At 38.1% G+C, this 18,205-nt stretch overlaps 1 protein-coding gene across 4 annotated transcripts; it reads left to right on the plus strand.

Annotated features, from left to right (window-relative positions):
* The first annotated feature begins 50 nt into the window (after nucleotides 1-50).
* ODR4 (odr-4 GPCR localization factor homolog) lies at nucleotides 51-17,878 on the plus strand. 4 transcript variants are annotated; one of them, XM_074833147.1, is made up of 14 exons: nucleotides 244-564; nucleotides 1,630-1,764; nucleotides 2,202-2,333; nucleotides 2,716-2,811; nucleotides 4,306-4,412; nucleotides 5,129-5,165; nucleotides 5,292-5,432; nucleotides 6,043-6,138; nucleotides 6,657-6,722; nucleotides 8,103-8,231; nucleotides 8,851-8,941; nucleotides 10,553-10,738; nucleotides 15,914-16,006; nucleotides 17,174-17,878. In XM_074833147.1, exons 2-14 carry the CDS (start codon nucleotides 1,666-1,668, stop codon nucleotides 17,239-17,241), a joined length of 1,341 nt encoding a protein of 446 aa, XP_074689248.1. In that variant the 5' UTR covers nucleotides 244-564; nucleotides 1,630-1,665; the 3' UTR covers nucleotides 17,242-17,878. The 4 variants fall into 4 exon arrangements, with proteins under 4 accessions (XP_074689247.1, XP_074689246.1, XP_074689245.1 ...); XM_074833146.1 differs by lacking the exons at nucleotides 244-564; nucleotides 15,914-16,006; nucleotides 17,174-17,878 and adding exons at nucleotides 51-151; nucleotides 13,797-14,437; XM_074833145.1 differs by lacking the exons at nucleotides 15,914-16,006; nucleotides 17,174-17,878 and adding an exon at nucleotides 13,797-14,437 and having other exon boundaries at nucleotides 226-412.
* Nucleotides 17,879-18,205: the final 327 nt, after the last annotated feature.

Raw genomic sequence — 18,205 nt, forward strand, 5'->3', positions numbered from 1 at the left:
ACGGGCACTTCCGCTTCCGGTAAGGCGGCTCTTTCCGCCATGTTGGGTGAGGCGAGAGTCGCTGGTTGGTGCATGAAACCTGCTAAAATCGAGACAGGAGGCCCGAGGGCTTCGTCTCCAAGCTCGACACGAGGCCGCTAGGCCTCCTAAGGTGTCCTGTGCGCCCGCGGGGTGCAGGGGGAGGTGTCACCGCTTCTGCCGCTCCAAGCATGGCGGCGCCGGCGCTGCGCTCTCCCTCCGCGGGGCCTTTTCCCGCGCTCGGGCCGGGGTTCGTGGCGTCATCCCGCCGCGCCGGGCGCGGGAGGCGCCTGACGGTGACGCGGCCGGTGGCCGCCTCAGGGCTCGGCTGAGGCGGCGGCGCTGAGGTGGCGGTGGCCGAGCTTGGGGACCCGGCGGCGGCCGCGCCCGTCAGGCCAGTGCGGGGAGCGCTGGGGGCGGCCCGCGCCCCGGGGCGGTGGGGGAGCTGCGCGGGAGCGGCCGCCGAGCTTTGGGCCGGGCTCCAGTGTGGGCGCAGGCGGTGCGGAGGGGCTGTCGGCCCGGCTGCGTGGGCTGAGGCGGGGTGAGGTGGGTGACAGCCTTTCTCCGCGCCCCAGTCCACAGGTTCAGCTCTGCCATCCCTGTGCCGCTTTCTCCAGCAGACACCTCTGCGGGGACTCAGAATGCCCTTTGCTTCCTCACCGTGTGATCTTTAGCTTCAGCTTTTTCACAGTCAGTTGTCGTGAAAGTCCTCAACGTGCGAAGCAGTTTTCAGAACAGGGCCGCACGGAAGGGAGAAGTGTTTGTGGCAGTCCCCATGTCTGTGATTTGTATGGCTGCTGACGGCAGCTGTGAGAATGGTGTTTGGATGCTCCACAGATGCTCCTCCTCTAGTGCCTTAGGACTGGAATGACAATTGTGCATGGCATGTTTAAGTAGAAGTGTGGAATTTAGCAACTCTGTCAAAGAGGAATAAGAATGCAAAAATGCACACTTTATATTCTGGCCTCTGATGAAACTACCTGAAAGGAGGTTGCAGAAAGCTGGGGATGAGCCTCTTTAATCAAGTAATAAGTGATGGGACAAGAGGTGATGGCCTCGAGTTGTGCCAGGGAGGGTTTGGACTGGATATTAGGAAGTATTTCTGTATAATGTGGTCAGGCGTTGGAATGGGCTGCCCAGGGAGGTGGTGGAGTCCCCATCCCTGGAGGTGTTCAAGAGGCGGGTTGACATAGTGCTTAGAGATATGGTGTAGTTGAGATCTGTCAGTGCTGGGTTAATGGTTGGACTAGGTGATCTTCAAGGCCCCTTCCAACCTAGATGATTCTGTGATTCTCTGTGAAACATAATGCAGCGAGAAATTGTTTGGAGACATGTTTTTCCTAGCATTTACTTGCATGACTTGCCATGTCATTTCAGTGGCAGGTATTTAAAATAGTTTTCTTTCAGGTAAGGGTCACATACTTCTTTCTCCAGTATAGAGACTTACGCTTTTCATTTAAAAAACCAAACTCGGCGGACCATGAAGCTACTCAAGTAACCTTTGTTGACAGATAAAGTATTAATCTATTCAGGATCTTTGTGTGAGACTTATTTTTATGTAACAGGTATAGTATTTATACTTTCTTTGACTTTATACACTCTGTTTTGCAGGTTGGAGCTATAATACTTAGTCTTAAACCTGCAGCAATGGGTAGAACTTACTTTGTTGAGGAAGCTATTGGGCAGTATCTTTCAGACCTCAGCACAAACTTAAAGCCTTATGTCACTGGCCTGTTAATAGGGCAGGTAAGTGTAATATCTGAATTCTGTTCCATTCAGTCATGATAATAGGGGAAAACCCCCTTGGCCTTAATTATCTAGGATAAGTAGTCTAGTAACATCACATTGAGCTTGTATAATGCAGGAGGGTGGTAATATGACCAGAAGGGACTTCTGTAAAGGGTTTGCAGTGTCAGCCAACTACTCAAGTCTTTTAAAATCGTTTTGTGAAAGATATGACTCACAGAAAAGAAATTAAAATCGTGAAGATAAAATTTATCGCTAAACAAAGCTTTAAGGCAAAGGCAAAAAAAAATCATGAAGGAATTATTTTTGTAACAGATTACTATAGAGTTTAACAATACCTAGTGTAAAGCAGCCCTTATATTTACTATGTTATGCAGTATATTCTCAGACTGGATATCAGTCTCATGGTATGTTGCTTATATTGGTGTTTTTGAAAGTGTTCCCCACAAAGAGACTACGTAATTCGGGCTGTTCGAACGCCTCCAAAGGAGGAGCAGAAGGAAGACCACATCAGTCCTTCAAAACTGGCATCCGTTGATGAAGAATGGATAACTACACACGCCAGTCAGGTAGCACAGTCTGAGTTAGTGAAGGGGATGGGAGGAAGAGAAAGGAAATAAGATCAACAAAAAACTATTTCATCACTAGTGTAATCTCAAGCCTTTTTCTATAAAAAGAACCTTCCTAACTGTGCTAGGCATAGATATTTTAAACCAAAATATCTATATTGTTTTCAAAGTTCATGAAGAAATAAAGGCTTAACAGGACTGGAGCGAGAAAATCTGAGATGTGTTCCTACATTTCAGAGGAACCTAAAAGTGAAAAGCAGTCTTGCTTATTTAATTTCTGCTCTTGATGCATACTTGTCTGATTATACATTTTTGATATATCCAGTTACATGGTTGCTAGATCTCTGATTCCTATTAATAAATGCTCATTTTTATTTTTAAGGTTTCTAGAATGCTTCCTGGAGGCTTATTAGTTCTTGGTGTATTTATTATTGCAACTCCAGAACTGTCAAAAGATAGTCAAAATGCTTTGCGTAAGGTAAGTAGACTTCCTGGTGGAAATAGGAATACCTTTAGGTGTGTATTTGAGTAATTCTCTATCATTGAGTTGAGTATATGTGGTTGCTTTGTTGCTTTATTTTTAAAAGCACAAATATTCTGGTTTGATATATGGTTTTGAGATGGAAACCACAGAAATCGCTGTCCTGTGGAACTGTACCACAGCTTGTACTAGCTGAATTTCTGTTTCTTGTGATGTTTGTTACTGCAATAGCAGATCTCATTGTGTTTACTGAAAACAGACATTCTGGCATAAGGAAAACATCTTTGAGGTTTATATTGAGCTAAATCCTTGTGGCACAATTGTTAGTAATGGTAGCATGTTAGCTTTTTTTCCTGAATGAATTGTTCAGATTAGAGATGTTTACAATAATGAAAGATCTATAGCTCTGATTCCTTTAAAAGGAGTATCTTGTATAGAACTAGCGGTGTTTGACTTAGGTGTGTGGGGTTATATTTAAAAACTACTTAGAATGTGCTACTGTCTGATAGACTTAAAATGCATTTTTGTTACAGTACTGGGGCATCTAGTGCCATATTTAGTTTCTGTTCTGTAGATGTAGGTTCATTTTATAGTTTTCATAAGGTAGGCATGGTAAGTGATTTAAGCATGAGTAGGTTTTGAAGCCTAAGTTCCAAGATTCAGTTTTGGCAGTGCAATGCAATTGTGTTTCCGTTGTGGTTACTGAAGAAGCTCGTGAAGGGTCTGGAGCACATGTCGTACGAGGAGTGGCTGAGGGAACTGGGGGGGTTTAGTCTGGAGAAGAGGAGGCTGAGGGGAGACCTCATCGCCCTCTACAACTACCTGAAAGGAGGGTGCAGAGAGGGGGGATGAGTCTCTTCAACCAAGTAATGAGTGATAGGACAAGAGGTAATGGCCTCAAGTTGCGCCAGGGAAGGTTTAGACTGGATATTAGGAAGCATTTCTTTCCAGAAGGGGTTGTTGGGCGTTGGAATGGGCTGCCCAGGGAGGTGGTGGAGTCCCCATCCCTGGAGGTATTTAAGAGTAAAGTTGACTTAGTGCTTAGGGATCTGGTGTAGTTGGGAACAGTCAGTGTTAGGTCAATGGTTGGACTGGATGATCTTCAAGGTCTTTTCCAACCTAGATGATTCTGTGATTCTGTGAATCTAGTAGCCATTTTGCACAGCTGTTTTTCCTGATCCTCGACTAGTAGGCATAAAGCTGTAGTATTTTTACAAGGAGAAAAGCATACAAGTTGAATACGTGAATGTGTGTTGCTTGGTTTGATTTACGAGGAAGCTGAATTAAGATTTCACAAACAACATTTGCTTTGGAGTAGTTGCCTATGAATCTTTGTTGAATGTTCTTTTAATGTGACATGTAAGCTGTATTTCCCATTTATACATAATTATGATATTGCTTGGACTTAGAACTTTAGTACAAGACTATTTTCCAGAAATTATAATGCCTTTTTTTTGTGGGAAAATCCATAATACTTGTTTTTATCTTTAGCTAATCTTCTCAGTGGAAAAGTCCTTGACTAAAAGGCGGCTCTGGAAACCTGCTGAGGAGGAGGTCTCGGACAGAGCAGCTCTTCAAATCTGTTCTGCTACAAAAAAGTATCCTTTATGAGCAAGCTTTATTGATTGAGACTGCTACCCCCAACCTCTTTTCTGTAGTGATTTCTGAGTGAATGATAAATTGGGAGGAGGAAGTTAAGTTTGAATTCAGATCAGTAAGGTGAAATCATGAAGGTTTCTGATTAGCCATGAGTAAGACTATTGACCCTCTTAGCCGTGCAAAATTTTCATCATTTCTTAATGTTAGGTTTGTTGATGTGGTGGCATCAAATTTTGCCTTCCCCAGTCAGTTTTGCTTTGCATAAATTGAAAAAAACATCTAAAATACTGTATAGTTTATTGAGCTTGCTGTTATCAGTGATAACTTACAGGGAAGTGGGGAAGTAGCGGGCATGTGGGATGTGTACTAGTGGTGCAGAAGAGTGCTGGGTCTGTTGATAATGAGGTAATTCAAGTAGAGAAAGCAAGGTGTTTCCTTAGGTGAGAGAGACGAGGACAAATTGCAAATTGGTGCATTGGTGGTCTCCCTGTGAATACCTATTGATCTTAATATATTTGTAAGAGATGGGACAGCATCATTATGATAGTTGGAGTTTACAGTCAAATGTTTTTCCACTTTTTTACGCTAATGAAAGGTGAGAACTTTCTTCAGAGCATAAATTAGCTCAACAAAGAAGTAAAGGACCAAGTTAATTACGAATTGTTCTTGCTCGGTTTTTTGCTTTTCACTGGATCTTTTTCTTTAAGTAGCAAAGAGTAGTTTGCCGAACCTATGATGTCCAAGATCCAAAGGTAAGCTGGTCACCCTCTGTGTCATGTACAGATTTTAATGTGTAACAAATAATCTTTAAAAAAAAAAATAATTGAGTTATACAGTGTTTTGTATAGATGCTTTATTGTTTTTTTTTCTGCTCTCAGAGTTCAGCTAAACCAGCAGATTGGAAATATCAGAGTGCTCTCTCTGCTTCCTGGTTAGCTTTGGATTGCACAGTAAATGTTAATATTCACATTCCACTGCTTGCTACTTCACCAAACCATGACTTGGAGAAGAATACCAAGGTAACTAACCGGCTGCACCAGTTTTGTAGTTGGTCTCTACCCTACTTTTTCTGTTGAAAATAAAGCGAGAAAGAAAGATTTCAATAGTGTGAGTGGAGTAGAACTAAACAGTGGAGAATATTTGACAGGTATTCCTCTTTTACATGTAATTTGAAGGTCCTATGAAGCATTCATAGTATAAAAAATGTGGATAGCTTTTCTTCTGCTGTGCTTAGTGTTGACAGTTTCCTTTGCTCAAAATTATTTGCAATTGTCAAACTAAAGTCTCTTCTGCTTCACCTGGTGAAAGGTTACATCCACTGAGAACAGGGGTATGGGGTGCTTTTAATATGAATTGACTTTCAGTAGGCTGCATCCCTCTCTACATAAATGAAATCCCTGGGGTAGCACTTCAGTTTTTTGAAATGCTTGTTTCTTAAGGGATATATTCTGAACATGCTGGTTTTAAGATTTAGTTTCAGAAAAGCATATAGACAGATTTTTCAGAGACTTTAAAACTCTCTTGGAGTAACTGTTGAAACATGTATTTCTATAATTTTAGCATACTATCCAACTCTTTTAGTGAAATTCTTTTTTCTCATGAGATTTTTGTGTTTGCACTTTTTTAAAGAATGGGTTAAATCGATGGTCAAAACAGATAGAAGACAGTGTTTTTCTGATCAATGGACAAATTAAAGATGATGATACAGAGCTACTGGAAGGGCAGGTGAGTACCGAACAACAAGGAATTGAACTCTGATAGATGTGTAGTTAGAACCTCTGTAGTTAGAGATAAAGCATTGGCTGAGATGCCTTCTGTACAATATTTGTTGATCTAATTGGCCTGTGTCAGGTAACTAATCTCAGGACCGCTTGTGTTCCCATCTTCATTGCTGCAGATTGCCTCTTCTGGCAATGTGAACACAATAATTATATGTAAAGTTTGACTAAAAATTTTTCTATATGCTGTCTCACTAAAAAACATAAGTAAGGTGTGAATGTAGGTGATAAGATTTCTAAGACCTACGTATGTCTAAATGTTTAACAGAGTGGAAGTGCCTTGTTTGGCTGATGACTGAATCTCTCCTTTTAGTTTTGTAATTATATTCTCATGGCTGTTTTCTATGCACCATTTTTCTCTCTTAAAAGCTATAGACTAGGGCACATTTTATACCACAGTGAGGAGGCTGATTCAGGGAGATCTTTTTTCATGTTTCATGATACAAGGAATTTTTCTTCCCTCAGAAAAAATTAAGAGGAAATACTCAGTCCAGCACTCAGTTTTCTGATGTCAAGGTTCTGACACAGTTGGTAAGTATTTAGTGGTTCGTAAAGTATAACCTCGCTGTTGTCTTCTAAAATAGAATAAAAAATAAAATAACATTCTGAATTATTGTCTAGAAATCCAGTTTACTTAATCCTAAGACTTCCCCCCCCGCCCCCAGTTATTGACTGTGAAACTGATTGTGGACAAATCTGCGTATTTCATGTCTTTAAAAGTTCTTGTGCAGTGATAACCATGTTGCTGAAGAATTGCACAGTATGCTGCAAGGAAAATTTGAAAAACTGATTATAGAAATGGAGTCCCGTGAACTAATTAATTTAATAGTAGGGTATCTGTACGTACCTGCATGTGTTGATTTCAAGGTGACTTTAAATCATTCTGAAGTTCAGTATCACCCTCACACTTCAACTTGCCATGGCTAGCTACGCACATTTACTTGAATGCTTTCATCAGAAGCTCAGTCACTAGTTCTGGATTAAGGTGCAGATCCTGTGAGCTGAATCATAGTCTGGAGCTGTTGGGTCTGTGTCAGAAGTTTCCTCTCTACCAGAGGTTATGTTGACCTGAACCCTGAATTAGGTGCCTGAGACTGGGTCCTAAAGTCCAAATGTGTCCAGACATTGTTTTGTAGGCTTCATGCACAGCACAGGCTGTCCCGCTTTGTCAGATAGTTCCTAGATTCTCTGAAGTTATGTTTAGCAAAACTTTTAGAAATGTATAAAATGCCATTTTAAAGACTTGATGAGTATCTCGACTTCTTTTGTTGTTACGTTGTTCCGGTGGTTAATTGCCTCAGAGAAAGGAAAGCTTTTTATTTTGGCAGAGGTAGTTGATGCAGTTCATGTGAAAGTTATGCATCCCGGTGTTTCCAGGTGTTGTCTTAGAGTGCCTCATGCAGCACACTCATTGTTTTGGTAATTAGGGCGAATATTTCTAGGCAACAGTTTGATACAGTTCTCAATGTGACCACATATATAATCTAGCACTGACTGATGGGATGACTCTCAGGATATCATAGGCTATGTCTACTATATAGTAAACATTCAGACTTCATCGTTCAAAAAACCAAAAAAATCTTAAAAATATTTCTAGATTATAGTATTGATATTAGTCACAAGCCACTTGCCTGAAAAGTTTTAGAAGTCTTATAGACACAAATATATAAATTGCAAGAAATGGAATATCTGGAAAAGTAAATAAATTTTCCGTAATGAAAAAGGAGAGGCATTTTCAGTCTTCACTAAGAAAGCTAGAAAAAAAATAAAAATTAGAGTTCTGAATTATGAGGGAAAACAGGTTATATGTAAACATCTAAGGTATGCTAGTAATTTCCTAGCTCTGTTTTTGTTATTCGTGCTGTAAGTGCCTAGGTAACAAGATAAAACTGAACCATGTTTATTTTTCAGTCCCAGAGTTCAAGTCATAGATCAACAGCTACAGTCCAGGTCTGCAGTGGTTCCATAAATCTCAAAGGTGCTGTGAAATGCAGAGCCTACGTACATAACAACAAGCCAAAAGTCAAAGAAGCTATTCAGGTAGTGAAAAGGTGGTTAAAAAAAGCATTTTTCTGAAGTACATGAAATTTGTCATACTGGTTTTTCTTTGCCAAAACATCATGGTCTAAACTGGCATCAAGGTGTTCGTCCCCTCGAACATAAGGGCTTCTTTAGAAACCATCTGTGTGCATGTGTGATGGATTCAGTTTCTTTTTCACTTTTAGAAATCTAAAATTTCTAAATTAATTTTTATTTTAATTTAATTTAGAATTAAGAAAAGGCTACAGACTATTTTTGTATGTGTAGAGGGAAAATACAGCTTTATTTGTTCAGTGATTTTTTTTTTTTTTCCCTTATTGAGTCAATGCCTTGTGATTATTTTTCTTTTTAATAGTAATGTCTAGAAGTTGTCAGTTCTTACTCTAAGAAAACATTTTTCTCAGCTTTTCATTTTTGTTGTTTTCTTTTTTGATTTTAATTCTTTTGATATTAACTTTTCCTTAGTGGACTCTTAAAATTCTCTTGAAAGTTTTTATTTTCTGGAATAATATTCTTTCAACATGGGTTAAACCCTGTGAGGGACTCTTGTTGTTTCTTAGTAGTCAAAAGCTTTGCAAATGGCTTTTATATTACTGATGTTTTTGCTTTGTCCTTGCAGGCTTTGAAGAGAGACATAATAAACACATTGAGTGATCGTTGTGAAATATTGTTTGAAGATCTCATTATAAATGAAGGACCTCACAAAAAAAGTAGGAATTCAGAGAAAAAAACAGCTTACATTTGCAGTGAAGTTTGGTTCTCATAGAAAATTCTGCTTTGGTTAGAACAGGATAAAAAACGAATAGTGTAATTTGTTTGGCAGCCTTGAATTTTTCTTAAATCATGAGAATTTTTGTTAAGTTCAGGTACGTTCTTTGGCATCACAGTTTTCACACAAGGTTTGTGTTCCTTTCTCATGACCATAACATGCAATTTCAGCTTCTTGCTCACTGATCAGAAATTTTTTAATTTTTAAAAATTTTGTAGTTGAAACTCCTGTCTCTGAAGTTCTGCCTGTAACTTGCACATTTTAAATTTGTTTTTGTTTTTTTTTTTTTTTTGGTTTGTTTTTTTTTTTGTTTTTTTTTTTTTAAATCACTGTACAGTATTGCTGTTAATATTGAAGTATGCTGAAACTTGGTAGGATTAAAAGAACCATCTGGACATGGCCTTCCATGTCCTTGTATCACCTGAGTTATGAATCCTAGTAAGCATGAGCTCTGAAGTTCAGTAGTTCATCTCCATTAAATTAAATCTGGCATTGTATGTAGTGATTATGGTGTGAAGAAGTATCCTGACTATTTTTTTTTTTTTTAACTATACAAATATATAATTTGTGTTGTCTCTGCCCCCTGGATTTATTTTTCTTCATCAAATACTATTTTACTGGCTTTGTGTCTTTTAAATAAGTAGATCTTATTTCAGCACCATGAATAATTGCTGGATTGTGTTAGCTTGAATTTAACAGGGCACCATGCAGTGGCCAGAACACAATGCACATTGATCTAATGGAAGTAAAACTTCCTGTTGTGATTATATTAAAAACTAAGGGGTATATGCTGAGACCAGATCTCCTAGCTCATGCTGGGTGATTCTTTAAACTTCTTTGAGTCAGTGCAATGGTGTCAAGTTATCTTCTGGTATTGTTTTGGTGTTTTTTTTAAATATTAGTTAACTGAAAAATCGGTTTGAAGATCCTATATAAAGGAAAGCCTTTAAAAAGATACTATCTTTGGTAGTGAAAAGAAATGGAAACAGTTTGATCGTGTAAGGAAAAACGATTCATGCTCGGAATTACCATTTACTTTAGGCTAACGTGGTTCCTTCTGCTGTTAGCCAGCTTTATCCAACTTGTATGATTTAAGCTTGTTTTCAATTGCATGCAGTTCTCAGTTTCCTCTTTAGGTGGCACCCGTACTTTGTGGTTTATGGCGTAAAGCAGCCAAATGTTTGCAATCCTTTGTGGTATTGAAATCATGTGCTGTTCTGTGTACGCTCTTATCTGCAGTCTTTCCCGGAGTTCTTTTGCCAGTCATTCTAAACGTGAAAAAAAAGGTCTGTTTAACATTTTATGGTCTAGTTTGGAGGTGTCTTGGGCATTTATAGAGAGATCATTAGAACATAAATCAGTATAATAGCAGCCAAAACTTTCACAAAACAGTAGCAACTGAACAAGCGATGCCAGAAAACAGGGTTTTTACATGGAAACCTTGAGCAGTTCTTTTGCAATAGCTGTATCTTATGGTCAGAGATTAATGAGGAATCTTATCATAACTGGCAAGGCTTTTAGTTGGATGGTATTTTTCCTCCTTTTCTTTTAGATTTTGAGAGGGAATATCATGTCTTGCCTCAAAGACTGTTTGTCCCTGTTGCTGGATCCAATGTGATGCTCAGTGATTATAAATTTGGTGATGAGGCCACTGGAGAAATTCAGGAACGTTTTGTTGAGATGTTGGATCAATCTGTGCAAGCTGAAGATATCCATATAGCAGAGGAGATTAACACAGGTAAATACAGTATCTGAGAACCAGGATAGACTGCATCATGGATTACGAAAACACTGACTAATGGCATAGGCCAGTTTTATCTAGATATAGATATGCTTAAAGTTGGCTTACTTTGTATCAAGCTCTAAAGGTTTATATCAATCTAGTTACAGTTTAATATATTTGTGAAAAGTGGTAAGGGTTCTTGCAGGTTTTGTATCTGACTTAAAACAAATGTCTCTCTCTCTCTTCTCTCAAATGCTTTGCTTTTTCACTGCATTATCTGTGCAACCATGGTTACGGCTCATGAGCTACCGTAGATACATAAATATATGGTTGAACAAGGTTTGTGTACATTACTCTGCACATGAATTCAGGGTGATCTATATTGGCAAATAAACTGTTAAGAAAAACTTGTAAAGCTTTATGTTCTGGTTACTTTTTTAGTAGTTCAACTCTGGTGGTTTAAGAGCTGAGTAGTTCTGATACTAAGAATAAGTTAGAATAAGAAGTTGAAAGCTTGACTCAAATCTACTGTTTTTTTCACTAAATATTAAAAAATACATATATTCTTGAATGTGTCTTCCAGGATGATCTCATGCTAAAACCTGACTTTCAAAAATACCAAGTACCTTTCTTTGTTCTGAGTGTTTTCATTTATGTATCAAATGCAGTGCCCAAAACTGAAGTTTTGTGACTGACCCAAAATGGAAAGGAAATGGAGAGAGCTTTTCATTTTCTGCTGAATGTCTTACAAGTTTATGATCTGATTATGAGACTCTTACATTCATTTTAATACAGATATTTTGGAGAATCTGGTTACTGACTTTATTTTTCTGAATATTTCTGGTTTGTATTGTTTCCTGTTTTTTTTTTTCCCCATACGACTTTGATTTCAATGTAGAGTCAAAGCTGTAGTTCAAATGCATCTAATAATAATTCCTGTGATCTTATGGAAGAGATTTCTTTTCTTCCCTTTTTTGTCCCATCAGTGTGAATGTGAGCTGCAGATTACGGTTTTATAATGTAAATTTAAAGAAATAATATCACTAATTCTCAGATAAGAACTTTGGACACTTTTTAATGTTGATATTTAGGACAAAAAATGGAGAATGTAGCCATGAGCTTGCTGTGTCGGGTGAACTGTGGTAACTGATACTCTGCTTGACCTACTTGTTTAGTTGGAGGGTTTTTTGAGTTTCTTAATTTCAGAGCTAATCATAGATTCTTATGTCTTTCCAAATTAGACAGTTTTCCCAGGTTTTAACTAAACCTGTTAGCAGTGAGTCTGACTCATTATCTCAAGAAGTCAAAGATGTACACAGCTCAAGAACCTCAAGAAAAACAGGAAAGCCAATAAAAATCTCTCTTGCATTATAAGAGTAACTTTAGTAATCTTAAAAGCTAATTATTACTGAGCTTTAAGGAATTAGTATAACTTAGGGAAACAAATTAATATTGTTGTAGCAGTGGAGATAGGCGTGGGAGGGAGAGAGATGATTCAGTTGAGCTTTATTGCTTATGTAAGGATGTATGATCAGGATGTAGGAAGAAAGCACAATTAGACTAACAGCAATGCCTCACAAAGATTTGATGCCATTAATATATGTGATGTCCAGATAGCTCACAAAATGAGTTTGTGTGTTCTTGTAGCTTGCAGGTTATAGTTAGGTGTGTGGGATTTATTTTCTTCTTTAAAAAAAAAAAAAAAAGTAAATTAAAGTAAGTGCATAGCAGAGGAAAGGGAAAAAAACATAGAAAGGGGATTTCAGAACAAACTGAGAGACTGGCCTTGGCCCAATAAACACCATAAAGTTTGTCCTTAGAATGAGTTCTGTTAATAGCAGTGATAGTAACAATGCTATCAGCACAACACTGTTTGATTCTGATAATTATTGTTATGGTGTTATTAACTCGTGGTTTATTTATACACTTTTATTAATACCAGTAAGGCTGTTTTTAGAAATTAGACTTGTTAACTTGTGTAAGAAGTGTGAAGAAAAGCATTAATTTTGCAGTATGATATTTATTGGTACTTCAGTATGAAGTGTCTAAGTATTGCTGGTTTTGTGACATAATGAGAGTTTGTGGTTTCCCTTGTGTAAAGGTGTTTTCAATGCATCGTTCCAGTTTGGGTAGCATTTGTTTTTTCCCAAAGCTTGGTGCTATCTTTATCAATAATACTCTATATTCAGTAATGGTGTGAAAATTGGTTTGTAGTGAATTCTGACACCAGCCTTTCTGTTTGTATCACAATTCCTGTGGTCTTAGACACTAACGTTGAATTAAATGGAAATGCTATCCATAGTGAAGTTCTGGGGAAAGTTTGCTGATTAAAAAAAATTGTTTAAAATTAAAGAACATGAGCAGGCATTTGAAATAATTTCTTTTTTTGTTGCTCTTTAAAAGATGCACTTGAGAGAAGGAGGATCTAATCAGTATAACCAAAAGTTTTACTTTTTAAGCAGCTTTTAGTCAAAACATATGAAATAATGGTATTTTGAGAAGGTCAGTTTTATGTGCTTGCTTAGCACGCCTCTGCTGCTGTCTCCTACAATTTTATTCTCTTGATTCCTTGAACAGCTCTCCAGTGAGGTCACTACTGGGTTATGCTTTGCAATAGTTACATGGAAAATAGAAAGTAAAAACTGACCTGTTTATAATTGAAAGATATAAATAGCTCTAACGCTGTAGTTTCAGGGTATTTACTGCTTTAATACAAGCAATTGAAAGCTCTGCATTTATGATTGGCTTTACTAAATCCCTGCTCCTCCTTTGTGCAGGGGGTGGGAGGGTGGTGTGCTAAATACCCTGAGTGGATAAACATAAATAAGACTTCATTAGTGGTAATCACATCCCCATCTTCGTTAGCAAATTTAAGAATTAATGAAGAATTAAGCATTCATATAATTAATACTAGAAAGCATCTGCTTTTGAAAACTCTTTGTGTGATTTATACTACAGCTGCTTCACGTGCAAGTCTTCCATAATTTAATGGCATAAATGCCTTTGGTAACTAAATAGCTCAAGGGTGTTTGTTTTTTTTATTTTTTCCTCTTTCTCCCCATGCCCCCTCCAGCAAGTGAGCATTGCTACCTTGATGTGCAGCTTCAAAAGTTACCTTCAGAAAAGTGCAACAGTTCTTCTGAAGGTGCAAAGAAACATGAAGGTAGAGGGCACAAACTATCCTACTTGCTCATCAAAACTAAAGCAGAAAGAAACCTGCTGGATGTAGACTTCAAAGGTGACCCAAGAAAGGTGGTCAGCTTCTCTAAAAGGGATATGTTATTGTTTTATATATTAATTTATGAATTGAAAACTGTTGTGGTTCAGAGGGAATGTGGTGCCCTTACTGTGCTAGTTAAGGTGCTTACTTAAAAAGTTATCTTGCAGCAATTAGTAATGCATTTACTCTAGTTGAAGATTTCTACTCATATTTTGGGCAGATGAGGGTGTGTTTTCCTTTGCACAGAAAAAATAATGATGAAACTACAGCCTTGCTGTGGACTGGTGGGCTTCAGAGATACTTGATAATTTCTCTTCAAAATAGCACCCCTTGCACTGAAATGTTGTGTTCTTATTTTTATTATACATATTTGTGCAACTTGCAGAGACGTCTCAAAGCAACATTTAGGCCCCATGTGTGCATATGTATGTGTGTGCATATCTATATATCTTGCTATCTTGTTAAGTTTCGTATCAGACAGTTACTAATTGCTCTGCTCTAGTACATTCTATACAAAGTCAGTGGGTTCAAGGGTAAAAATGGGTAAAGACTGGTCCTAAATGTCTAGTTTGAGTGCTTTTGCATAACAACAGATCTTGTGCAAGTTTGATTTAAGATTTGGAAGACAATCATGCACGACTCATCTTAGATGACAGAAACAACCTTTCTGATCACACATCTAGATTATACATTTCCCCCATAGCTAATGATATGATAGAGAAAGTACTTTTCCATGAATCATTTTCATATGAATCATACAAGGGATGTGCCTTACTGCTCGACTATTTACTTTGTAATTTACAGGTGGTTGACAACCCCACTCTGGAAATGGGAGATCTATTTTTATTAAGATCAGTAGTCTATGGGCTGCTAAAACTTGATATCTGGTACTGCTGTGGCTTTTTCTTCTTCATCTTCTGAACAAGAACAATCTGTTAGGCTTTTTTTCTTAGCTGAACATGCCCGTTCTGTTCTTTCTGAAGACATCCAGATCTCACTGCAATAGCACAGACGCTTTCTCTTACTGCTGACTTGTCCAGAAGATGTCTGCAATAGTAGCTACTGAATTGTAATCAGAACTTTTGATGAGTGATGTCTTAGCAAACTATCCTGGAAACAGGAATGCAAATTTTGAAGACCTTTGGCCCCCTACCATCAAGTAATCTTACCACTGAACTGTGTAGTCCAAAACATGCTTGCTCTGTGTGGGACAAGCAAACAGGTTCAGAGGACTCAAGATTAATCCCCTTCTTTCTCTCCTCCCTCTCTTTAACAAGATGGGTATAGCCAATTGATTAGTGAAATCTTTGGAAAGGAAATTCATATTTTGTTTGGAATCCCATCAGTCTGGAGATAGAGACAAGCTCTCTCACGTCCTGGCTGAGCAGTCTAAGGATTTAGTAATTGTTCCAAAGAGGAATGTGCCTTCTATGCCTCCTCTGAAAGTGTAATTTTAGGGGATCGTCAAAAAAGAATTTCTGTGCTTTGAAAAAATGCATTTATGGCTATCGGGTAGGGAAATGTTTCTGGGCTCACTGTTTTAGTGGCAGTGGGTTTTGCCTGTAGCCTGAACTCTTGACAGATGGCTTTGAAAGGAAAACTTTGGTGTTGGAAAGTGGTTAATGGTTCATTTTGGTGGTTCCCTCTCAGAATAGTCAAATTCTCCCCAGGATATGTAAAGGGGGTTGGATGTCTTACTCTGGGAACAGGGTGTGGAAAATGAGTTTTGGAAGAGGAACTCCTTCCCAAATGTATTTTTTTTTCTCTTTATTTTACTCTTTCAGCCATACAGAATAGTTTAGTACTATGCTGTTGCTACTGTACCATTTCTACTGAAATAAACTGTTTTTACCATAAATGTACTTTATAAAGTTGATATGAAGTTCTTGTCCTTTTGCATTAATTCAACTGTAAAACACAGCTGTTAGCTTTTAACCTGGTATTTACTTCTTCACTTGATTTCCATGCAGTTGATATTTGTCCAGTTACTGACAACATGGATGACACACCACAGAAACAACTGACAAAAGCAACATTGCTGTTGAAACTTCAACAAAATATGGGTATGTTACTTCCCTGATTTTTGTTATGGCCATCCAGAAACTATAATGGGCCCTTTCAGTACAGTTAGCATCCACAGCGTTATTAAAAAACTGGTGAAGTTCATACAATACTTTTCTAAAATGAGTCCATTTCAGTATTGTAGGTGCAGGGTGTTTCTGGGGAAGAAAGCAGAGCCTGCTGTTGGAACAAAAACGGCATTTGCATTCCTTCAGCCTACAAGTCGATACAAAAGGCTCATGTAGTGTTATTTCTTTTTTGGAGAGCCACCACTTTTATAATTCTGTACTTAAAAATAAACACGGTTGAATGGCTTTGTCAAGCAGGCATCCATAAATCAGCTAGTGACTTGCTAATCTTCTGAAGCTGACAAATACGTATGGGCTTGGTGCTGATGGTAACCCTCAAAAATTCAGGGAACACCAGCCACAGAACTCTGCTTTCAAATACAACTTCTCCATGATACTCCTTTGTCCAGTTCTCATAGATCTGTCTGCACTTAGTATGGTTCTCTTTGCTGTGAGTTTTGACTGTCTTTTTGTACTAAAATACAGTTACACTTCAGTCAACAAAACAGTAACTTTTGTTTTCTATTAATTCTTAGAAGTAGAACATGGTAACTGGAACATTAAAGAGTAGTAGCAGTAAATATGTGTTTGCTTTGGATGTAAAAATGTTTTCCCTTGAATCATCACTCAGGTGTTCTGGGGTTTTTTTGTCATCTTCTCAACTGCATCAGTAACAAGCATGTTAATGAATAGGGAAATGATTGTTGTGCTACAAACACAGAGTAGATGTAATGCCACACAGAAGAGAAAAACCTTTCATAGCTTCTCTTTCTTAAAGCTTAAAATTTTTGTTATTTTTCCTCATCTGATTCCTAGAATTAAGCAGTAGTGCAGAGGACGTGGCTAAGGTACTGCAGAAGTATACAGTCAGCTGGATTTCTGGAAGGATCCTGCTCTGATTAGAAATGTCATATGGAGCTTTTATAATTTAATTATCTGACGTTGTAGCTTTAGATTTAGGCTTAGCAGCAGTAGATAGTTTTTGGGGTGGCTCTTTATCCTCCTGCTTGTCCTTGACCTTGACCCTGCCCTCCACACCCTAGCTGCTGCTGACTGTGCTGCCCTTGGCACTCACTGAATGCATTTTCTTTGTTATTTTAGGTGTGGTAATAGCAGCTGCTGTTGCAGTCTTTGCATCGATCTTCTCTTTCAATTACTTCAGTGATTAAACTCAAGCAACCGGAACTTCATGGAAGTATTGGCCAGTTACAAGATGGAAACATCTGGGTTTAATATATTAGTAGTTAAGAATTGTTGCCTAAATATCACAGGTTAGATGTGCAATATAAATTGTAATGGTAGGTTCAGTTACCTTGTTCCAGCATGCACTTACTGTATCAAGTAGAATCTTGCAGTTACAATATCAAGTAGAATGTGAATCAGGTTTACAGGAAACTAACCTTGTCGCTCTGTATAAATGAACGATAGTATGATTTTCTAGAAAGATCCCTTAAACAAATGTAGACCCTGCATTTTCTTCCGATGTGCTGTTTTAATGCAAAATGCTACTACTGGTGTTTTTCAGGCTATTGGTAAGACTCTAGCATAGTTACCTGGTATGACAATTCTTCCTTTTAGGGTTCCTTTGCTGAGAGAATTCTCATCTCATTAAAGTTAATTGGGGAAAAATTAGATTTAATGAAGCCAGCATTTCAGCGTATGCATTGTTTTAGGTAATACTGGTTAACTAGCGTAACAGGGACACAAACAGTTTCTAGTAGTTTAAAGACTAGACCAATGCAGCCTGTAAATACCTTAGTTCAAGACCTGGAGAACTCAGAAATCAATAAAACGCATAGAACTTTTGAGGGGGGTGTGTGTGTCGCTTTTTACTCAGTGACTCTTGAGGATTTCTCTGTCCAGCTCCAATTCAATCATCGTTCCCTTGGAATATTAACTATTTCAGCAACAGGTACATCTAGGCAGCCCTTGTGGATTATCTTGTAGATACATGCAAGTTGTCAAAATTGTTTGCTAATCAGGATTTTTAGACCATACAAATAAACAGATTAAACAGATAGCTTTCCATTATGAGATCTTCTCCTGGGTATGTTAGGCAATAACATTATTGTTTACTTGCCACAAGGAGAGAGGAAGGAGGGAAGAATTCTAATAAGGTTAGTAAAGATAATT

The sequence above is a fragment of the Strix aluco genome, chromosome 8 (genome assembly GCF_031877795.1).
Source record: "Strix aluco isolate bStrAlu1 chromosome 8, bStrAlu1.hap1, whole genome shotgun sequence".
NCBI lineage: Eukaryota > Metazoa > Chordata > Aves > Strigiformes > Strigidae > Strix > Strix aluco.

What these genes read in the sequence shown, in the direction of transcription:
- ODR4 (XM_074833146.1), top strand. Translation starts at nt 1,666, where the DNA reads ATGGGTAGAACTTACTTTGTTGAGGAAGCTATTGGGCAGTATCTTTCA. An exon ending in ACTTGGAGAAGAATACCAAG is followed by an intron (nt 5,433 to 6,042) that starts GTAACTAACCGG and finishes ACTTTTTTAAAG; the next exon opens with AATGGGTTAAATCGATGGTC. An exon ending in TCAAGGTTCTGACACAGTTG is followed by an intron (nt 6,723 to 8,102) that starts GTAAGTATTTAG and finishes TTTATTTTTCAG; the next exon opens with TCCCAGAGTTCAAGTCATAG.